This window comes from Schistocerca americana, chromosome 4, assembly GCF_021461395.2.
Source record: "Schistocerca americana isolate TAMUIC-IGC-003095 chromosome 4, iqSchAmer2.1, whole genome shotgun sequence".
NCBI lineage: Eukaryota > Metazoa > Arthropoda > Insecta > Orthoptera > Acrididae > Schistocerca > Schistocerca americana.
Genome location: NC_060122.1, coordinates 98,012,594 through 98,030,329, shown reverse-complemented (window position 1 = coordinate 98,030,329; position 17,736 = coordinate 98,012,594). Strand labels below are relative to the sequence as shown.

General features: G+C 44.6%; 1 protein-coding gene across 1 annotated transcript in view; it reads right to left on the bottom strand.

Moving 5' to 3' along the window:
* LOC124613279 (nematocyst expressed protein 3-like) overlaps window positions 1-15,469 on the bottom strand; it is a 34,097-nt gene extending 18,628 nt beyond the window's left edge. Inside the window, exon 1 of the mRNA XM_047141973.1 lies at window positions 15,390-15,469. Coding sequence (XP_046997929.1) covers window positions 15,390-15,469 — 80 coding nt within the window. The remainder of the gene's footprint in view (window positions 1-15,389) is intronic.
* Window positions 15,470-17,736: the final 2,267 nt, after the last annotated feature.

Sequence of the window (17,736 nt, the reverse complement as noted above, 5' to 3'; positions counted from 1 at the left end):
TTTAGTGTATTGCCTGCCTGCGAGAACAAAGTGGAGTTTATTTCCCCTCCCCGTCCCCTCGTCTCTCTCGCCTTCTGTCCTTATACCCCCCCCCCCCCCCACTCCCCACCCTTTCTCCTTCCCCACCGCAGCAACTTACGTGCTGGGCTGCAATAGCGTGCCTGCGCCCCCAGCATGTCCCACGAAAAGTGCGAAACTACACTGAAGCATTTCGGCTCGCCGGCCGTGCCTGGACGTGTGTGCTAAAGCTCTCGATCTCGCTTCACATTTCCACCGTCGCCACGCCGTGCTGTCTGAGGGAGGAGAGAGGGAAGACGAGAAAGCTGCCAACGCGCCGCCTTTAAATGGCAACGCAGAGGCACTGCTACGACTTCGTTTTATATTCCACGTTTCTCAACAACATCGCAATCAAAACAAATTTTGAGTGTTATTCACTTATTTTTGGCGCGCTGAAGACATAATACAATCTTTATCTAGTGCAAACTGCCGGTATGCAGATAGACGCAGACAATTTCACGTAGTTTCGCACTCAACTTGCCACGGAATCGTGACTTATTTAATTTCATAATGAAGACTTCGAACGTCTACCTGATGGTAGCCGTGTAGCCATCTGAACAGTTTTAACGTATAAGAATTTGTGGTTAAAACGGGAATTACCTTACAGGTCAGCCAGTTACGTCTGCACGTGCAAAGGGGCGCTGCAACGGAAACGGCAAACTGTCTCTTAGACAGCTCGACAGCAAGTGTAAGACAGACAGTGTCCTCAAAACGATTAGGAAACTATCGTTGTACAATGTATTCTTGAAACTTTGCGTTTTGTTTAATGGCAGTCAGTTTAGAGAACTGGACTGTCTTTGTCAGAATCTGTCCATCCTATAACGCGATGTTTTCTTTTCAAATGTATCATCATCAAATCAGAAAGAAGCTATCTTACAATTTCTTACCGTAAATACTCTGCAGTCAAGTCCACTCAAAATGCGAAGCCAGCAGTCCATTTTTGGTGGCCATCGGTGCCAGTAGTCATGTACAGTGGCCACATACCAGCCAAGCCTTCTGCTTTATCGCAGAAGGAACATCCAGCTCCTTGAAGCCCTATTACGCGACCTCGTTCAAATTCAGTGAACGGTTGATGATGGTGTCTTTGTCGCCTTGAAGGCCTTCATGTTTGACATCAACTCACCACGTCCACTCTCAAAGGTAACTAACACTCACGACCGTTACAGCGTATATTTAAAGCTAACCTGATTTGCATCCTCATAGTGGCGCTACTAGAGCCACTGTTATGCGACTGGCGCGAAATTTGAATAGACGTCATCTTCCAGACGTAGAAACAGGGCTACCAACTTTCCTTTAAGTGCAGGGTGTACGATACGCGCCAAAATATCGGAGGTGTTCAGTGATATTTTTAGAGTATTTTAGTACAAACTGACTCGTTACAGTATAATAATGTAATTTTTAGCAGGGCGAAGCGAAATTCGCACACCAGGTCTTCGTAGCGCGACTCCTCATACGCCAGCGATAAAAAAATGTCTGTCACAAAATTTCGTCCGGCGAGTACACCCGGCAGAAAAAAGGACGTTAAAGGGTGGCAATCTGGCAACACTGTAACCACATGTAGGGTTACTAGTTCTGCTACCATATATTATCCGTGTTATACAGTTGGTGCAATCGGTAGAGTTTTGGATTAGTATGCAGGACGTCGAAGGTTCGATCCTGGGTTGGGGCACTTTTTTTTTATTTGCTAATTTCATTCTGACATTTCATACCGTAATACACACAAATTTCCTAGGTCACATGTATCCTAAATTTACAACATTTTGTAACGCTGAACATAACAAATACGTGGGTAGACAAAGAAGAAATAGACAGTTGAAACAAATGACCTCTCACAGGACAGAATAACTACAAAAACAATATCTATTTCGAGATGCTAAAGATGATAGCACAGTACATGAAACGAAATGATCGTATGGCATTGTTGGCCGGGAGAGTCCATGCGAGGTTGTTCGGCCGCCAGTACGGCAAGTCCTTTTTAGCTGACGCCACTTCGGCGACTTGCGAGTCAATGATGATGAAAGACACACGACACCCAGTCATCTCGAGGCAGAGAAAAATCCCTGACGCCGTGTGCGGGAAGCGAGAACGCTACCGCAAGAGCGCGAGCTGCGGACAGCACAGTACAATAACGCAGCGTCTACTTGTCATTTATATTACAAGTAATATGAGCGCTCAGATGTCGCACATTAGCAACCAGTGACAATAATAATGTCCATATTAATGACCGCATGACCTTCAGAATACGTTGTCCTCAGAACAACAGATGCTCTACATTGCGCAATCCGCCGGATCGTACAGCTCTGGACCCTTCGCATCAAAGCTGCGTCCACAGTAACAATGATAATAATAATAATAATAATAATAGTAATAATAATAATAGAAATGCATTGAGGTACATACTAAACAGCATGCAGTTACCAGACTCAATGTTGAAAGGCATAATTAGTGGGAGCATGGTGATAACACATACCCGTACAAATAGTGACCGAGTTTGGACATTACTCGCCGCGCGGGATTAGCCGTGCGGTCTAGGGCGCTGCAGTTATGGACTGTGCGGCTGGTCCCGGTGGAGGTTCGAGTCCTCCCTCGGGCATGGGTGAGTGTGTTTGTCCTTAGGATAATTTAGGTTAAGTAGTGTGTAAGCTTAGGGACTGATGACCTTAGCAGTTAAGTCCCATAAGATTTGACACTTTTTTTGGATATTATTCGCAAAGCACGTTGCTAGTCCTACTGCTAAATTAAGGCCCTAATGGAATGGAATGGACCTGAACGAGGCAAGAATAATAGTTGGTACTAATCTATAGGGCCATTGGAGGAGGGTTCAAAGAAAACAGGTTTCGCAACTGGTACATGAAGTGGTGTGAATAAATTCACGCTCACGACTTAGAAAGAAGCCGAGCAATCTTCCAGTTCTACATTTGTAGTATGTAAGTGCAAATGTTTTTTAGAGGACCTACTGCAGTTGCTCTTGAGATTTAAGATGCTAGATACCATACCACCTGGACTACACTTAGCAAATAAAAAAGATATGTCTCTGTAGAGGATCGAACCATCGATCTCCTGCATGCCAATCCAAAACTCTACCCACCGCACAAACTGTACAGCAGAAGTGACTTGAGCTGACAGGGATAGTAACCATGCGTGTGGGTACAGTGTTGCCACATTACCAGTCTTTAACGTCCTTTTTCTGCTGGATGTATTCACTGGACGAAATTTTGAGATAGACATTTTTTTATCGCTGTCATTTGAGGAGTCGCGCTGCGAAGCCCGACTGCGCGAGTTTCGCTTCACCCTGTATATTCGGTTTGTTGCCCCAGTTACCTTTTCTAAAAAAAATACTCGAGGATCTTTTAATAGGCAATAATAAAAACGTCGGACATAAATCACAGAGTAATGCACCAATAGCAAGTACCGTGTACGAATGGAGCAACGTTATTTCCACACAGTCCGCCCCCAGTACCTGTTGGTCACCGCGACAGAATGTCAACCCTAAGGGCCCGGGTTCGATTCCCGGCTAGGTCGGAGATTTTCTGCGCTCAAGGACTGGATGTTGTCAACTCGAAAGTCTACGGTGAACGGTCTACCCGACGGGAGGCCCTAGCCACATGACATTTCCACACAAGACATCGAACGCATACGATCGATGTTTGTATTGTTGTGCAGGTATTTACATTGCAATATAAAGATAAGTCACGGTAAAAAATCGAACAAAATACAAGTACTCTGTAACTAGTTTCAGCCCCTTATATCAAAATGCTCAGTAAATATCTCTGAACTACCTCCAAACTTTTGTCGATGGATTTCGGCTTTCAACTTGTATTACTTGACAACGCTAGTCACATATCCGTCCTTATCGGGAAGTAACTTGTTCACGTTGCTGTATCGGTACAGTCAACCACAATCCAGTGGATGCGCGTACCTCGCAGTACTAGTACGTGTAGTGAATATGTGGGCTGCCACAACAGCTTGCTGTTAAAGCTATTAAGTTGGTTGACGATGGATAACGTCACCTGATATCATGTGTAGTGCCAAAAGCAGAGTATAGAGGAGGCAGTGTTACAGTACGGGGTGTTTTTCGCTCTTGGGGGGTTGTACCTTAACTGTGCTTAAGTAAACGCAACATGCGGAAGGATATGAACACATCTTACAATACTGTGTACTGCGTACATTGAAGGAACGGTTCGTAGACGATGGTCACTTGTGTAAGAATGAGAATGGACCCTGCCATAAGGAGCACCGTAAGGCAGTACTCTGTGGACTGGCTTGTCTAGAGTCTCGAGCTGAACCCAACAGAATAACTTTGGGATGAGGTGGAACGTCGACTTAGCTCCAGGCCCCAGCATCCAGCACCACTACCTTCTCTGGTTTCGACTCTTGAAGAAGAATGGGCTGCCATTCCTCCAGAGACATCCAGAGAACGCACTAGAAGCGAGCACAGCAGAGCTCAAACCATCATAAAGGCGGAAAGTGAAGGCGCCCCGTATAAACGTGTCAGGACACTTCTGATCAGATAGTAATTTAATACTTCCGACGCACTGCGTACAGTTAGCCCAAGTTACTTTAACGATGTACCTGGTCCGAGTTCACCATTACTCTACATACTATATGGTTCTATTTCATTCTTATGGGCACTGTCTTGCTTTTATCCACATCAACAAAGCTTAAATCTGTTCGTGTCATCTCTACCTCATCTTTCTTTTCTCATTCTCTTTACAGCAATCGTTCCCAAGCTGTCTTAATTACGGTACCTCCACGAAGGTAAAGCGGAATTTTCTGAGAGTTAAAAACACAAAATAGTTCGAATATCGTTTATTCACGTCTACAAATTATTTGTTCTTTATAAAAGACTCTTTCTTTAGACTCTCACACTTATTAGACCATTATCTTCAGCATAACACATTCGATATTCACTGCTAGAAAACGGATTCCCCTGAACTTTTCCTATCATTTCGTCTACGCTGACGCTGCATCTTTTATAACGCCATCAGCACATGAGGCTTTTCTTATCTTCTGGACTTTCTTGACCAAACGTGCTCAAAGTCATTTTTACCATTTTATTTGTCTTGGACCCTGTGACGACATGCTGAAAACAGATTTTGATGAAAATGGAAGTGGCGGCGCTTTGGCAGAGGATCCTGGCACGTATCTACTGTTATCAAAAAGCCCTAAGAATATCAGTTTCATTCGCTAGTGTGAAGCTACATTTTCGTGAACGGTAACAATAAAAACGAAAACGGTGAAGCATATGATTTTAAAGCAATACTCATCACGAACACTGATCAGCATCGAACCGAGTATATAAAAGATAGTTACGAGTCATTTAAGCTTTGCCAAGCAGCCTCATTGGCTCCTTCTGATTAAATCACCTAAGTTTCGTTTGTTTTAATGTTGAACTGATATACCATTTATTCTTCATTGGGATTTTTTTCTATCTAAATTTAATTTATGTGCTAAACTTTGTTGTGGGAATTCGCTGATATCAGGGGTAATGCTCATAGAAGAGATAAGAATCACTCACTGAAAAGAACTGGTGAAAAATACCCACTAGAGAAACAAATACAAACTTAAATCATAGCAAGAAATGATAAATTAGGAGCCGGCCGCGGTGGCCGTGCGGTTCTAGGCGCTCCAGTCCGGAGCCGCGCTGCTGCTCCGGTCGCAGGTTCGAATCCTGCCTCGGGCATGGATGTGTGTGATGTCCTTAGGTTAGTTAGGTTTAAGTAGTTCTAAGTTCTAGGGGACTGATGACCACAGCAGTTGAGTCCCATAGTGCTCAGAGCCATTTGAACCATTTTTTTGATAAATTAGGAAATTAATTACGGAAAATAGGATGGCAGTCAAACATGTGATTAACACCTTTGCAAACCATCGGTTTAGTGCGGCATCGGAATGACAGACGAATCGCCTGTCTCTTTCTTAGTTGTAAACTGGTCTCTGCTAGAGCTCTGCTTCTACGTACAATTGTCTGCATTCTAATTGTGTAGTGTATCAACAGTTGAGCACCAAAAAAAAACTTTGTTAACAATACACTTTGTAAATAGGTACTGATGCGTAAGTAGGGTGCAGATTCCGAAAAAAAAAATGGTTCAAATGGCTCTGAGCACTATGGGACTCAACTGCTGAGGTCATTAGTCCCCTAGAACTTAGAACTAGTTAAACCTAACTAACCTAAGGACATCACAAACATCCATGCCCGAGGCAGGATTCGAACCTGCGACCGTAGCGGTCTTGCGGTTCCAGACTGCAGCGCCTTTAACCGCACGGCCACTTCGGCCGGCCAGATTCCGAAAATATCATTTAGCACAATCTTAGCAATTCCAACGCATTTTCCGTAATGTTTGCAACCACCACAAGAAATTTAAAAAAAGACGCGAAATCCGTTAATAGTCGTTGATTTTCATTCACATCATACGTTTTAAAGCTAAGTACACTCATGCTCATAAATTAATGATAATGCTGATACATGGTGAAACATCGCTCTGGTGGCCGGTTTGCGGGTTTAAATCACTTCGGGGTATGACCATGCGGTGCATTTGATCTGAGGTCGTCGCACGTTGGCGCTGGCAGCAGTCCACATACGCAGAGGTGTGTTGGTGCATGTCAGACTACAGTGCAGCGAGTAAGTGTGGAGACGTTTTCAGACGTGCTAATTGTGACTGTGTGTGAAAATGCCTCAAGAACACATGTTGATGACGTTATGAGGGGTAGAATACTAGGGCGACTGGAGGCTGGTCAAACACGGCAGGTTGTGGCACGGGCCCTCCGTGTGCCACAACGTAAGATCTCACGATTATGGCAACGATTCTAGCAGACAGGAAACGTGTCTAGGCGCTACAGTACGGTACGTCCACAGTGTACAATACCACAAGAAGACCGATATCTCACCATCATTGCCCGCAGACGGCCACGGAGTACTGAAGGAAGCCTTGCTCGGGACCTTACCACAGCCAATGGAACAGTTGTCTGCAGACACACAGTCTATAGACGACTGAACAGACACGGTTCATTCGCCCGGAGACCTGCAAGATGCATTCCACTGACCCCTCGTCACAGGAGAGCCCGTAAAGCCTGGTATCAAGAACACAGTACATGGTCATTGGAACAATGGTCCCAGGTTATATTCACGGACGAGTCCAGGTATAGTCTGAACAGTGATTCTCTCCGGGTTTTCATCTGGCGCTAACAAGGAACCAGATACTAACCCCTTAGTGTCCTTGAAGGGGACATGTGTGGAGGTCCTGGTTTGTCGGTGTGGGGTGGGATTATGATTGGTGCACGTACACCCCTCCATGTCTTTGACAGAGAAACTGTAACAGGTCAGGAGTATCGGGACGTCATTTTGTACCAGTATGTCCGCCTTTTCAGGGGTGCAGTGGGTCTCATCTTCCTCCTGATGGATGATAACGAACGGCCCTACCGAGCTGCCATCGTGGAGGAGTACCTTGAAACAGAAGATATCAGGCGAATGGAGTGGCCTGCCTGTTCTCCAGGCCTAAACCCCATCCAGCACATATGGGATGCTCTCGGTCGACGTATCGCTGCACGTCCTCAAACCCCTACGACACTTCAGGAGCCCCGAAAGGCACTGGTGCAAGAATGGGAGGCTATACCCCAGCAGCTGCTCGACCACCTGATCCAGAGTATGCCAACCCTTTGTGCGGCCTGTTTACGTGTGCATGGTGATCATATCCCATAGTGATGTCGGGTTACATGCGGAGGAAACAGTGGCGTTTTGTAGCACATGTGTTTTGGGACGGTTTTCTCAACTTATCACCAATATCGTGGACTTACATGTCTGTGTTGTGTGGGTTCCCTATGTGCCTATGCTATTAGCGCCAGTTTTGTTTAGTGCCACGTTGTGTGGCACCACATTCTGCAGTTATTCTTAATTTATGAGCATGAGTGTAGATGTGTAAGAAGAGTTATAAGACTGAATATGACATCTGTTGCGAAAAGTCGCATTCACTACTAACACTTAAACTTTTGGGTTTTTTATTAACAAATGCTTGGGGAGCTCAGTCGGTAGAGCACTTCCCGCGAAAGGCAAACGTCCCGAGTTCGAGTCTCGGTCCGGCACACAGTTTTCATCTGGCAGGAAGTTTCAAATTTAAAAGAGTTACGGAATCTGATATAAGAAATCATTAAAAACAATAAATATTTCATTCAGCGTTTCAAAATATAAAGTTCCAAAGTAGAAAGCAATATTTTGAAAAGGCTCGCTGGAAGTGCCCCCGCCCCACCCCGTCGTCCCCCCCCCCCGCCAGCCCTTGGTCCCTCCCCTCCCCCTCTCCGCCCCCCCCTCCCCCGCCAGCCCTTGATATTGCAAGAGTTAAGTAGACTGCTGTGTCGGTAGTTTGGCTGACGCAAACGGGAGATGCTCTCTCAGTCTTACGCAAAGTGCAGACGTAATGATAGTTTTGGCACGTCGGTATGACGTACGATACTTAGAACTTCATTCTTCTTGCTTTCTTATTTACTATTTCTTACATCTTTCAATTATAACGTTTCACGCAGTTCTTTCTCTGCAAAAAATTGTCCTATATTAAAAAAAAATATTTCTCCAGTAATGAACATTGTTGCGTATCTGTACGTACTATAAATAAAAGTTCCCGCCGCGGTTTTTCTTTCTGTACGCGAAGGCTGATCTCCGGAAGTACTGTAGGGACTCAGCACTTTCCAGACGAGTGCTGTGGGCGCGGAGAGGAAATGGCCACTGGAAATGCCAGAACTTCTCTTTCTGGGAATGGCAGGCCGAAAAGCCCAAATGCTACAACAGTCTTGTGAATCTGTCGAAATTGCGGAGTCTCCCTACTAGGTACTGGAATCGCGCGCTCCCCGGTGGGTAGGAGCAGATTCTGGAGCGGCCTACTGTCGATTTCTGGTTTCGGAGGTTGGTGATCCACAGTAATGCACCAAGCGTTTCTCCCACTGTGGAAAACTGGAAAAATCTGCAGCTGCGTTTCCTGATTGCGAGTGAGAAGTTATCTGCTTTCCGGTTTTTTGCTGACAAGTGTTGAAACGTTTCGTAGAATAGGTAAATTTCAATTACTTAAGCAGTCATACTGTTTATAAAACCTCGAGTTGCAAACTTATATCTGAATTATGCGATAAGTGTGATCACATTTAAGTCTTCTTCTTCTTCTTCTTCTTCTTCCTTAGCGTTTGTACCGCGTGCTGGCGGGGTCCGCTGATGTGATCACATTTAAGTAATTATTTCATTCAGCATGTGTTGTAACTAACGAAAGCATTTCTTTTGAGGTATGATCAATTACAACACGCACGTTTAGCAACTTTGTCGTCACATCATTTATTTTAAAACAGACGAATAATTAAAATTGTTAGCAGTTTTCAAGTCCAGTGGTCGGGCCTTGGAATATTTCTGAATGAAGTTAGGCAGCTACAGGGCATATCTCGGTGGCCAAAGTCAGGCTCTCGACCATTGTTATTAAGATTTGTTTTTAATCAGCTGTACTGTGACTTAATCTGGTTCCGCCAACAAGTGCTTCCTAGTTCATCAACAGAGTGATCAGTCGCGGGCTTTTTATTTTTTATTTGACTTTGGTTTATTAAACCTTATTGCCAACAGCTGTGAACAGATATAAAACATATATACACAAAAATCCCAACATAAAATGTTTGAACCACTGTTTAAAATTATTCTACAACGTCTGCATACGTACAAGGGATCTTGACTTGCCGGGCGCGGTGGTCTAGCGGTTCAGGCGCTCAGTCCGGAACCGCGGGACTGCTACGGTCGCAGGTTCGAATCCTGCCTCGGGCATGGATGTGTGTGATGTCCTTAGGTTAGTTAGGTTTAAGTAGTTCTAAGTTCTAGGGGACTGATGACCACAGATGTTAAGTCCCATAGTGCTCAGAGCCATTTGAACCATTTTTGATCTTGACTTGTTAACTAGAGACAAAACGCAAAGGAAAAAGAACTCAACAGAGATGGGGATGAACCATAGACGGAGCACCAAGTTTGGTACACAGACCTTACAATTTCATAGAAAACAAGAATGGGTTTTTTAGGATCTTGATGACGTCATAAAACAGGAGCTCTTTTTGGAAGGGGCACCTAAAATTCAATTACGTTTTACAGTAAGCGGTTTTACTGTGCTTCGGAAACACTGCAGGAAAACAGCAAGTGGTTGACGACTTCTTGTTCTTTCTTCTGACAGTCTCAGGAACGTTTATCCTTGATGCCTACCCTCCGTAACCGGGAAGGAGTAGAACCATGTTCGGTACACAATCGTGCCAAGATAGTCACCAGATTGCTCTTCAACTGAAATTTTCGAACCAGGGGGTGCTTCTAATTACTGATCGGCTCGCAGCGCAGTGTTGACCTTTGTGGCAGAAAGGCACCAGTGCTCTTGCCGTTCTTCCTCAGCTAATTGCGGCATCCATAACTGGTTGTTGGAGGATCCTAGACTGCCGTTCATTACAGGGACAAAAACACCGGCCTCCTCCGCGAATTCATCGACTTTGTCATTGTAGACCAATCCTACCTGAGGTGGGGCCCATAGAAAGAAGACTCCGTTACTTCTTAGTTTATTCAGCAATCATTTCCAGTATTTGCATATTTATTTTACTGTTCCATTTCGGTTTCTGAACACATTGCACTGTGGTTCGGTCGCGGAATTTGTCTCGTGCTCCAATGACCGCATGCATTCTGGTCGCCGCTGCGATTGGAGTTACGACAGAGGGTGAGGCGAAGAAACGTTTCATTGTCCTGTGTTCCGACACTAGCTAAAGTAAAATAATGTTGAAGAAACGGTGGTTGCAGTGGACGCACAAAACTCTCTGCAAACTAAATCACAAGTCGGAAACCCTAGTGTATCGAGGTGAACTAACGTTTTCGTTAGCCCTATTACACTGTGCACCTAACGTGTAAATCTGCACCAGAGCAGCAAGGGTACATAGGGGAAATGTTCAAATGTGTATGAGTTCCTAAGGCACCAAACTGCTGAGGTCATCGGCCCCTAGACTTACACACTACTTAAACTAACTTATGCTAAGAACAACACACTTACACCCATGCCCGCGGGAGGACTCGAACCTCCGCCGGGAGTGGTCGCGCAATCCGTGACATGACGCCTCAAACCGTGCGGCCACTCCGTGCGCCTATGAGGAAATGGTTGGTTCAAATGGCTCTGAGCACTATGGGACTCAACTGCTGAGGTCATTAGTCCCCTAGAACTTAGAACTAGTTAAACCTAACTAACCTAAGGACATCACAAACATCCATGCCCGAGGCAGGATTCGAACCTGCGACCGTAGCGGTCTTGCGGTTCCAGATTGTAGCGCCTTTAACCGCACGGCCACTTCGGCCGGCTATGAGGAAATACGGGCTTGTTTACGTAGGTTACATTATTGAGTGTGAAAGCTGATATTTTTGTAAAGCTGCCATTTATTTATATTAAAACCTCTATCAGGCCTAGCTTCGCATTTATTACACCGAAGCGCCAAAGAAACTGGTATAGGCATGAATATTCAAATGCAGAGATATGTAAACAGGCAGAATACGACGCTGCGGTCGGTAACGTCCATATAACAAGTGCCTGGCGCAGTTGTTAGACCGCTTACTCGCTGCTACAACGGCAGGTTATCAAGATTTAAGTGTGTCTGAACGGGGTGTTATAGTCGACGCACGAGCGACGGGAAACAGCGTAGCGATGAAGTGGGGATTTTCTCGCACGGCCATTTCATGAATGTATCGTGAATAACAGGAAATCGGTAAAACATCAAATCTCCGTCATCGCTGCGGGCGGAAAAAGATCCTGCAAGAACGGGACCAACGACTACTGAAGAGAATCGTTCAACGTGACGGAAGTGCAGTCCTTCCGCAAATTGCTGCAGATTTGAATGCTCGACCGTCAACAAGTGTCAGCGTGCGAACCATTCAACGAAACATCATCGATATGGGCTTTTGGAGCGGACGTTGTACTGTTGATGACTGCAAATATGTTGCCTGGTCGGACGAGTCTCGTTTCAAATTGTATCGAGCGGATGGACGTGTACGGGTATGGAGAAAACCTCATGAATCCATGGACCCTGCATGTCGATATGGGACTGTTCAAGCTGGTTAAGGCTCTGTAATCGTGTGGGGCGTGTCCATCTGGAGTGAATGGGACCCCTGATACGTCTAGATACGAGTCTGACAGGTGACACGTACGTAAGTATCCTGTCCGAACACCTGTATCCATTGATGTCCATTGTGCATTCCGGCGGACTCAAGCAATTCCAGCAGGACAATGCTACATTCCACATAATTGCTGCAGAGTGGCTCCAGGAATACTCTTCTGAGTTTAAACACTTCCGCTGGTCACCAAACTCCCCAAACAGGAACAATATTGAGCATATCTGGGACGGCTTGTAACGTACTGTTCAGAAGAGAACTCCGCTCCCTCGTACTCTTACGGATTTATGAACAGCCCGGCAGAATTCATGGTGTCTGCTTCCTTCAGCACTGCTTCAGACGTCAGTCGAGTCCATGCGACACTCCTGCGTGCTCGCGGGAGCCCTGCACGACATTTCTGGTCCCTTTAACCCCACAAACCAACCAACCAACCTGCACGACATTAGGCAGGTGTACCAGTTACTTTGGCTCTTCAGTGTAAGTTTTTATTGTTATTTTGTGCAGCTTCATGAAATTACGTTATGATTATGTAGAATTGTGGACTAAAGCGTTCGTTTTATGTCATGCTGGTACAAGTAAACGATTATCTATGTTTACGTTACGCCGCATTTTAGACATGGAGGATGCAATCTTCTATGCAGCATTTGCCTTGACAGCGTTTCCTGTGGCAGCGTCCGCCATAATCGTTAGGAAAAAGGTAGAACAATGACGTCATGCCAGGAGTAGGACTTGGGTTCGATCCTGGCTCGGAAGAAGGGTGAAGATAGGGACATATACTCCCTATCGAACTGGGGCCCGAAGATTCTCAGGAATTTAGGAACTTCGTCAGAATGGATGCATCTTGTCCATAGTACAAGACGGGATTCGTCCAATTGGCACAGTAATAAGGAAAGCTATTTCGCAATAGTGCGAACGGAAAGATGTGTAACGGCTTCTACGGACCTCACTGTTGGTGATCGGCACAACTGCTCTGAGTCCTGTGGCTTTTCTCTCAACATCGCCCTTCCTGACATGCTGAAATAATACAAAAAATGCATGAAAATCAAACGCGTGAGGTACTTTCACAGATTAAGATGACATGTATGCATATCGAAAGTAAAACTGAATGCACATTTACGTAAAACATACAAACTCAGAATTAAACATTTGTAGACGTAAATTATTATGGCGTAGCGTATCTAGAGGATCATATGGACATATTTCCTTGCCGTACGCGTCAATAAGGAAGCTTATAGTTTCTGTGTTTCATACCATTTAACAATAGGAAACTATCATCAGATATAAAGCTTTTCTCAACGGCAATACAAAGAAGAGAATTTTGTCTCATTGCCCTATTTATAAAAAATTACTCACTGAAGAATGTGTAAAATATCTCACGCAATAGCTAAAAGAGTCGACAGTAGTCTATATATACGTCTGCTGGGCACACGGGGAAACAATAAGCAGAAGGCGCGCTGCTCGTTGTGCTTCGTTCTGCGCATGCACACACACCTGTGCTTGCGCGAATCCGTGGCATACCAACTCTCCCTATTTCTCCCCAGTGGACAAACCATCTGCTGAAATCGCAGTTTCACCCGTTCTGCCGCTAGGTGGCAAGGTCGTCTACACCTGACTTGTACGCATTAGGCGAGTGTCGTGTAATGCCGGGTTTAGACCGCAACGAACAGAGCCCTCCTAAACGAACAACTGGTTGTGCGCGTTACGTACCTCGTAACATTCGTTCATTGCCCTCGACGCTACTGCATGGCTGCACGCTCTTTCTGTCTCTCGTTCCTATCGTTTATCCGGTCCAGCGCCGCACTCTATTTATCACGATTTGGACATATTTTATTGCACTTTGTGGCTGGATGTTCTTCCTGTTGCGCTGACCATCGGCGGGAGGGAACTCATGTACGCCATTTCTCAGCGAATCGTTCTGTGTGTCACCCCATTTTCCGACCTTATTTTCAGCGTGCCACAGACGTGTACAGTTTTAATAATCATAAAATACATTAAACATTGTAATATAATAATAATAAATAATTCATTACTCACCATAAAATATATCGAATGATTTAATGTAATAATGGTAATAATTTGTTTAAACTAGTGAATAACACTTGCTGTTACATAACGTGAAGGAAATTCAGAGAAGTATATGTAAAAAATTTCAAAATTACGAGCGTCACGCAATTAATGTATGAGCTGTAATAGCGACAAGCTGCCACAACTTCAATAATGTCATAATTTACACAATATGAAATCGACGTGTGCACTCATTGTTATAAGTTTTCCACTTAATATTGCGATTGTCAACACTGATCTACAAACTATGGCTGCACCAGTGTGTAAATGAGAAGAGTACCGTTTATTTCAGCTGTTTCCGGCTGCATTTGAAAAGTCTTTTTCTTGTTCTTCGTCTTCACCCAATAGAGCTAGACTCTATCCCAGAGATCAAACTCCAGAAGTGTTTCCGGCATTGAAAAAAGCGCTGGCTCTTTTGAAGGGACTGATACTGATGCAGACGAATACATAAAATTCTCCCCAAAAAACAAAATTTCCCCTTATCTTCTAACACACCTCCTATATAAAATTACAAACGCTTCTGATAAATTTGTTTTGTGGGGCATTATCGCCGTAACCCCTTACCCCTTTTCGACGCACCCCTGTCGGTCTGTCATTGCACGTTAAGTTGTACGAACCGGCCGTCAGCGATTGCTCTGTAGGTGGAAGATACTGAAAGTTAATTCTGTTTTTCTCTGTGGTGTAGTCCATCAATCCTAAGGTTGGCCTGACGCCGTTCTCCAACCCCCCCCCCCCCCCACCTGCCGTTTACTCATGTCATTTCATAACAACCGCTGATATACGTTTACGTGTTGAAACATTACAGGCTCCATTGGAAACCACTATAAACTTCGTAGTTCAAATGGTTCAAATGGCTCTGAGCACTATGGGACTTAACTTCTGAGGTCATCAGTCCCCTAGAACTTAGAACTACTTAAACCTAACTAACCTAAGGATATCACACACATCCATGCCCGAGGCAGGATTTGAACCTTCGACCGTAGCGGTCGCGCGGTTCCAGACTGTAGCGCCTAGAACCGCACGGCCAAACTTCGTAGTACCTAGCAAGAATACACTCCATCGATGCGCTGATTTACTTATTCCGCACCGACCGACGTATGGCACAAAAGGAAAGTCTTACCGTTTCACATACCTGTCGCCACTTTCCGGTAAAGCTGCAGCATTCCACTGCTTCTTGCCACCGAGCGTGCTGCGTCTGTCTCGTGGTACCATGACCTGCTGCGGTTTTCGAACTATGTACGAGAAATATTGTAATCGAATAAGCGGGGGTACTATCACATTTAGTACAGAACACTTTATTTGTATATCATTTTTATATTTAACCTCGAGCCCAGAGCTGAAGGCCGCTCAACATAGATGAACAATCACAAGAAGTAAACTGAAAGATGATCATTGCTGTCAGCAGTAGCGGGACGTTAAGCGAAATCAACGACGACGAGCTAAAATGTGTACCGTCCAGGATTCGAACCCAGGATCTCCTGCTTACTTTTTTTATCTCATTTTGTCCGCTGTTAATCGTTGTATTTGTTCGGGGCGGACGTCCTATGACACTTCATCGTTGATCCATTAACTCAGATTTTTTATTACAGACAGCAGCTAACCCTCTGACCGAACACGCTGATCTATCGTGACAGTGAAATTGTTAATCGTTTAAATTATTAATCCAGAATGAAATTTTCACGTATCCGTAGTCTCTGTGCATCTGTACTCCTGTTCGCTACTTTGAGCTTTCCACTGGAGGTCTGACGCATTTGTGCATTCGCACTGAAGAAACGGATCCGTTGGCCAGCCAGGCTTATCAATTATTTGAATGCGTGGTGTGTGTTCCTACGAAAGAAGAGGAGATCCCGGTTTCATATTCCGGTCCGGTACACATTTCCGCTCATCGCCGCTGATTCAGCGTAATGTCCCGCTGCAGCTGACAGCAGTGATCCCTCTTCAAGTTACACGTAGTGTTTCACAGCTGCGCGACCTGCGTGGCGTCTGTACTTTCGTAGGAACAGACACCACGCATTCAGATAATCACAAGATGCACTGTATCGGCATCATTGTAGCACCAAAATAACGTAGAATTTTCTTTGCGTGAGTATACTTGCACCCCTATTACAGACAAAACTGACTACGGTTCGACAGTTCAGTTAACACTTTCGCTACTTGTGGAGGTCTGAATTCGAATACATAGCGTCTTACGTCTGGTACCTCTCGAGGGCCTAAGACTGATATCGTCTTAATTCTGGAGTGAGTTTCGTGCATCTTGATAAACTCTCGTCAGTGACCACTAATTATGACTTGTATCAATTTCTCTGTTACTGTCGTATCTTTTTTAAGGCTGCTGAGACATTCCCTGACTTTTGAGTGTTTAAAATGTGAACTTTTTGAGAGTGATCTTGCAGTTCACTATTCGGCGGCTGAGGCTACTGCGTACGTTACGATGAGCGCTTATTTTCTCAACGTTCGTTATGTCATGGGCCATCTGCCACCCCAGCCACTGCTACCTGCCATTACACTGGCATCGGCAGCTCGTCCTGTGCGCTGTTTTTAAATGACTCGCTTCCTAGCGCTGACGGCAACTTGGCCCAGTACAGTAACTTACAATAAAAATTATGAGAAAGGGTCGAATCGTTTCTGCCGCAGTATTTATACTAAAATTTTGTATTTCGACATAACTGTCATCAAGGAGTGTGACTGAATGAAATTTAAACTGTTGGACATCACAAACAGTCGTCAATCCATTGTCACTAAAACTTAATAGTCTTGTGTTAGCTCCGAATGACAGTGCAACGTTTTTGTAAGATTTCATTAGCAGGGCACTTTACGATTGCATGCTGTGTTCAAGGTTTGGGCTTTCTGCACGTTAAAAGATTGCGGCGTGCCCGTCTCTCATTGCAAAATGATCGTTGCATCACTGCAGGACGTAATGCAAGAGTATACAACATATTTCATCCCGATACAGTTTTCATCTACACCGCATTAAGGTGTGAGAAGACTGATCAACTAAAAATTATCATGACGTCTTGTGGCGCGTTTTGCTGCCTTTGCTTGAGTGTCTGCTTTTAGTGTAGTTTTCGTAATATTTGAAAGAAGTGTGGTTTCAGTTATTAAAGCAGTTTTCCAGGTTTGTGATTACATTTGAAAACGACGACTGAGTGTGTCGAAACTAGAAATGTAAGCTTTAAAATTTTGGTTGTTTTAGTATCATTGGCCTAACGACCGTTTGTGGTTTCAAATAAATATTTCAAGTTTACTAATATCTCGGCGGGTCGGTATCATTTTCCTTTCAGTAGCTCATCTCGTAATACACTACTGGCCATTAAAATTGATACACCAAGACGAAATCCAGATGATAAACGGGTATTCATTGGATAAATATATTATACTAGAACTGACATGTGATTACATTTTCACGCAATTTCGGTGCATACATCCTGAGAAATCAGTACCCAGAATAACTACCTCTGGCCGTAATAACGGCCTTGCTA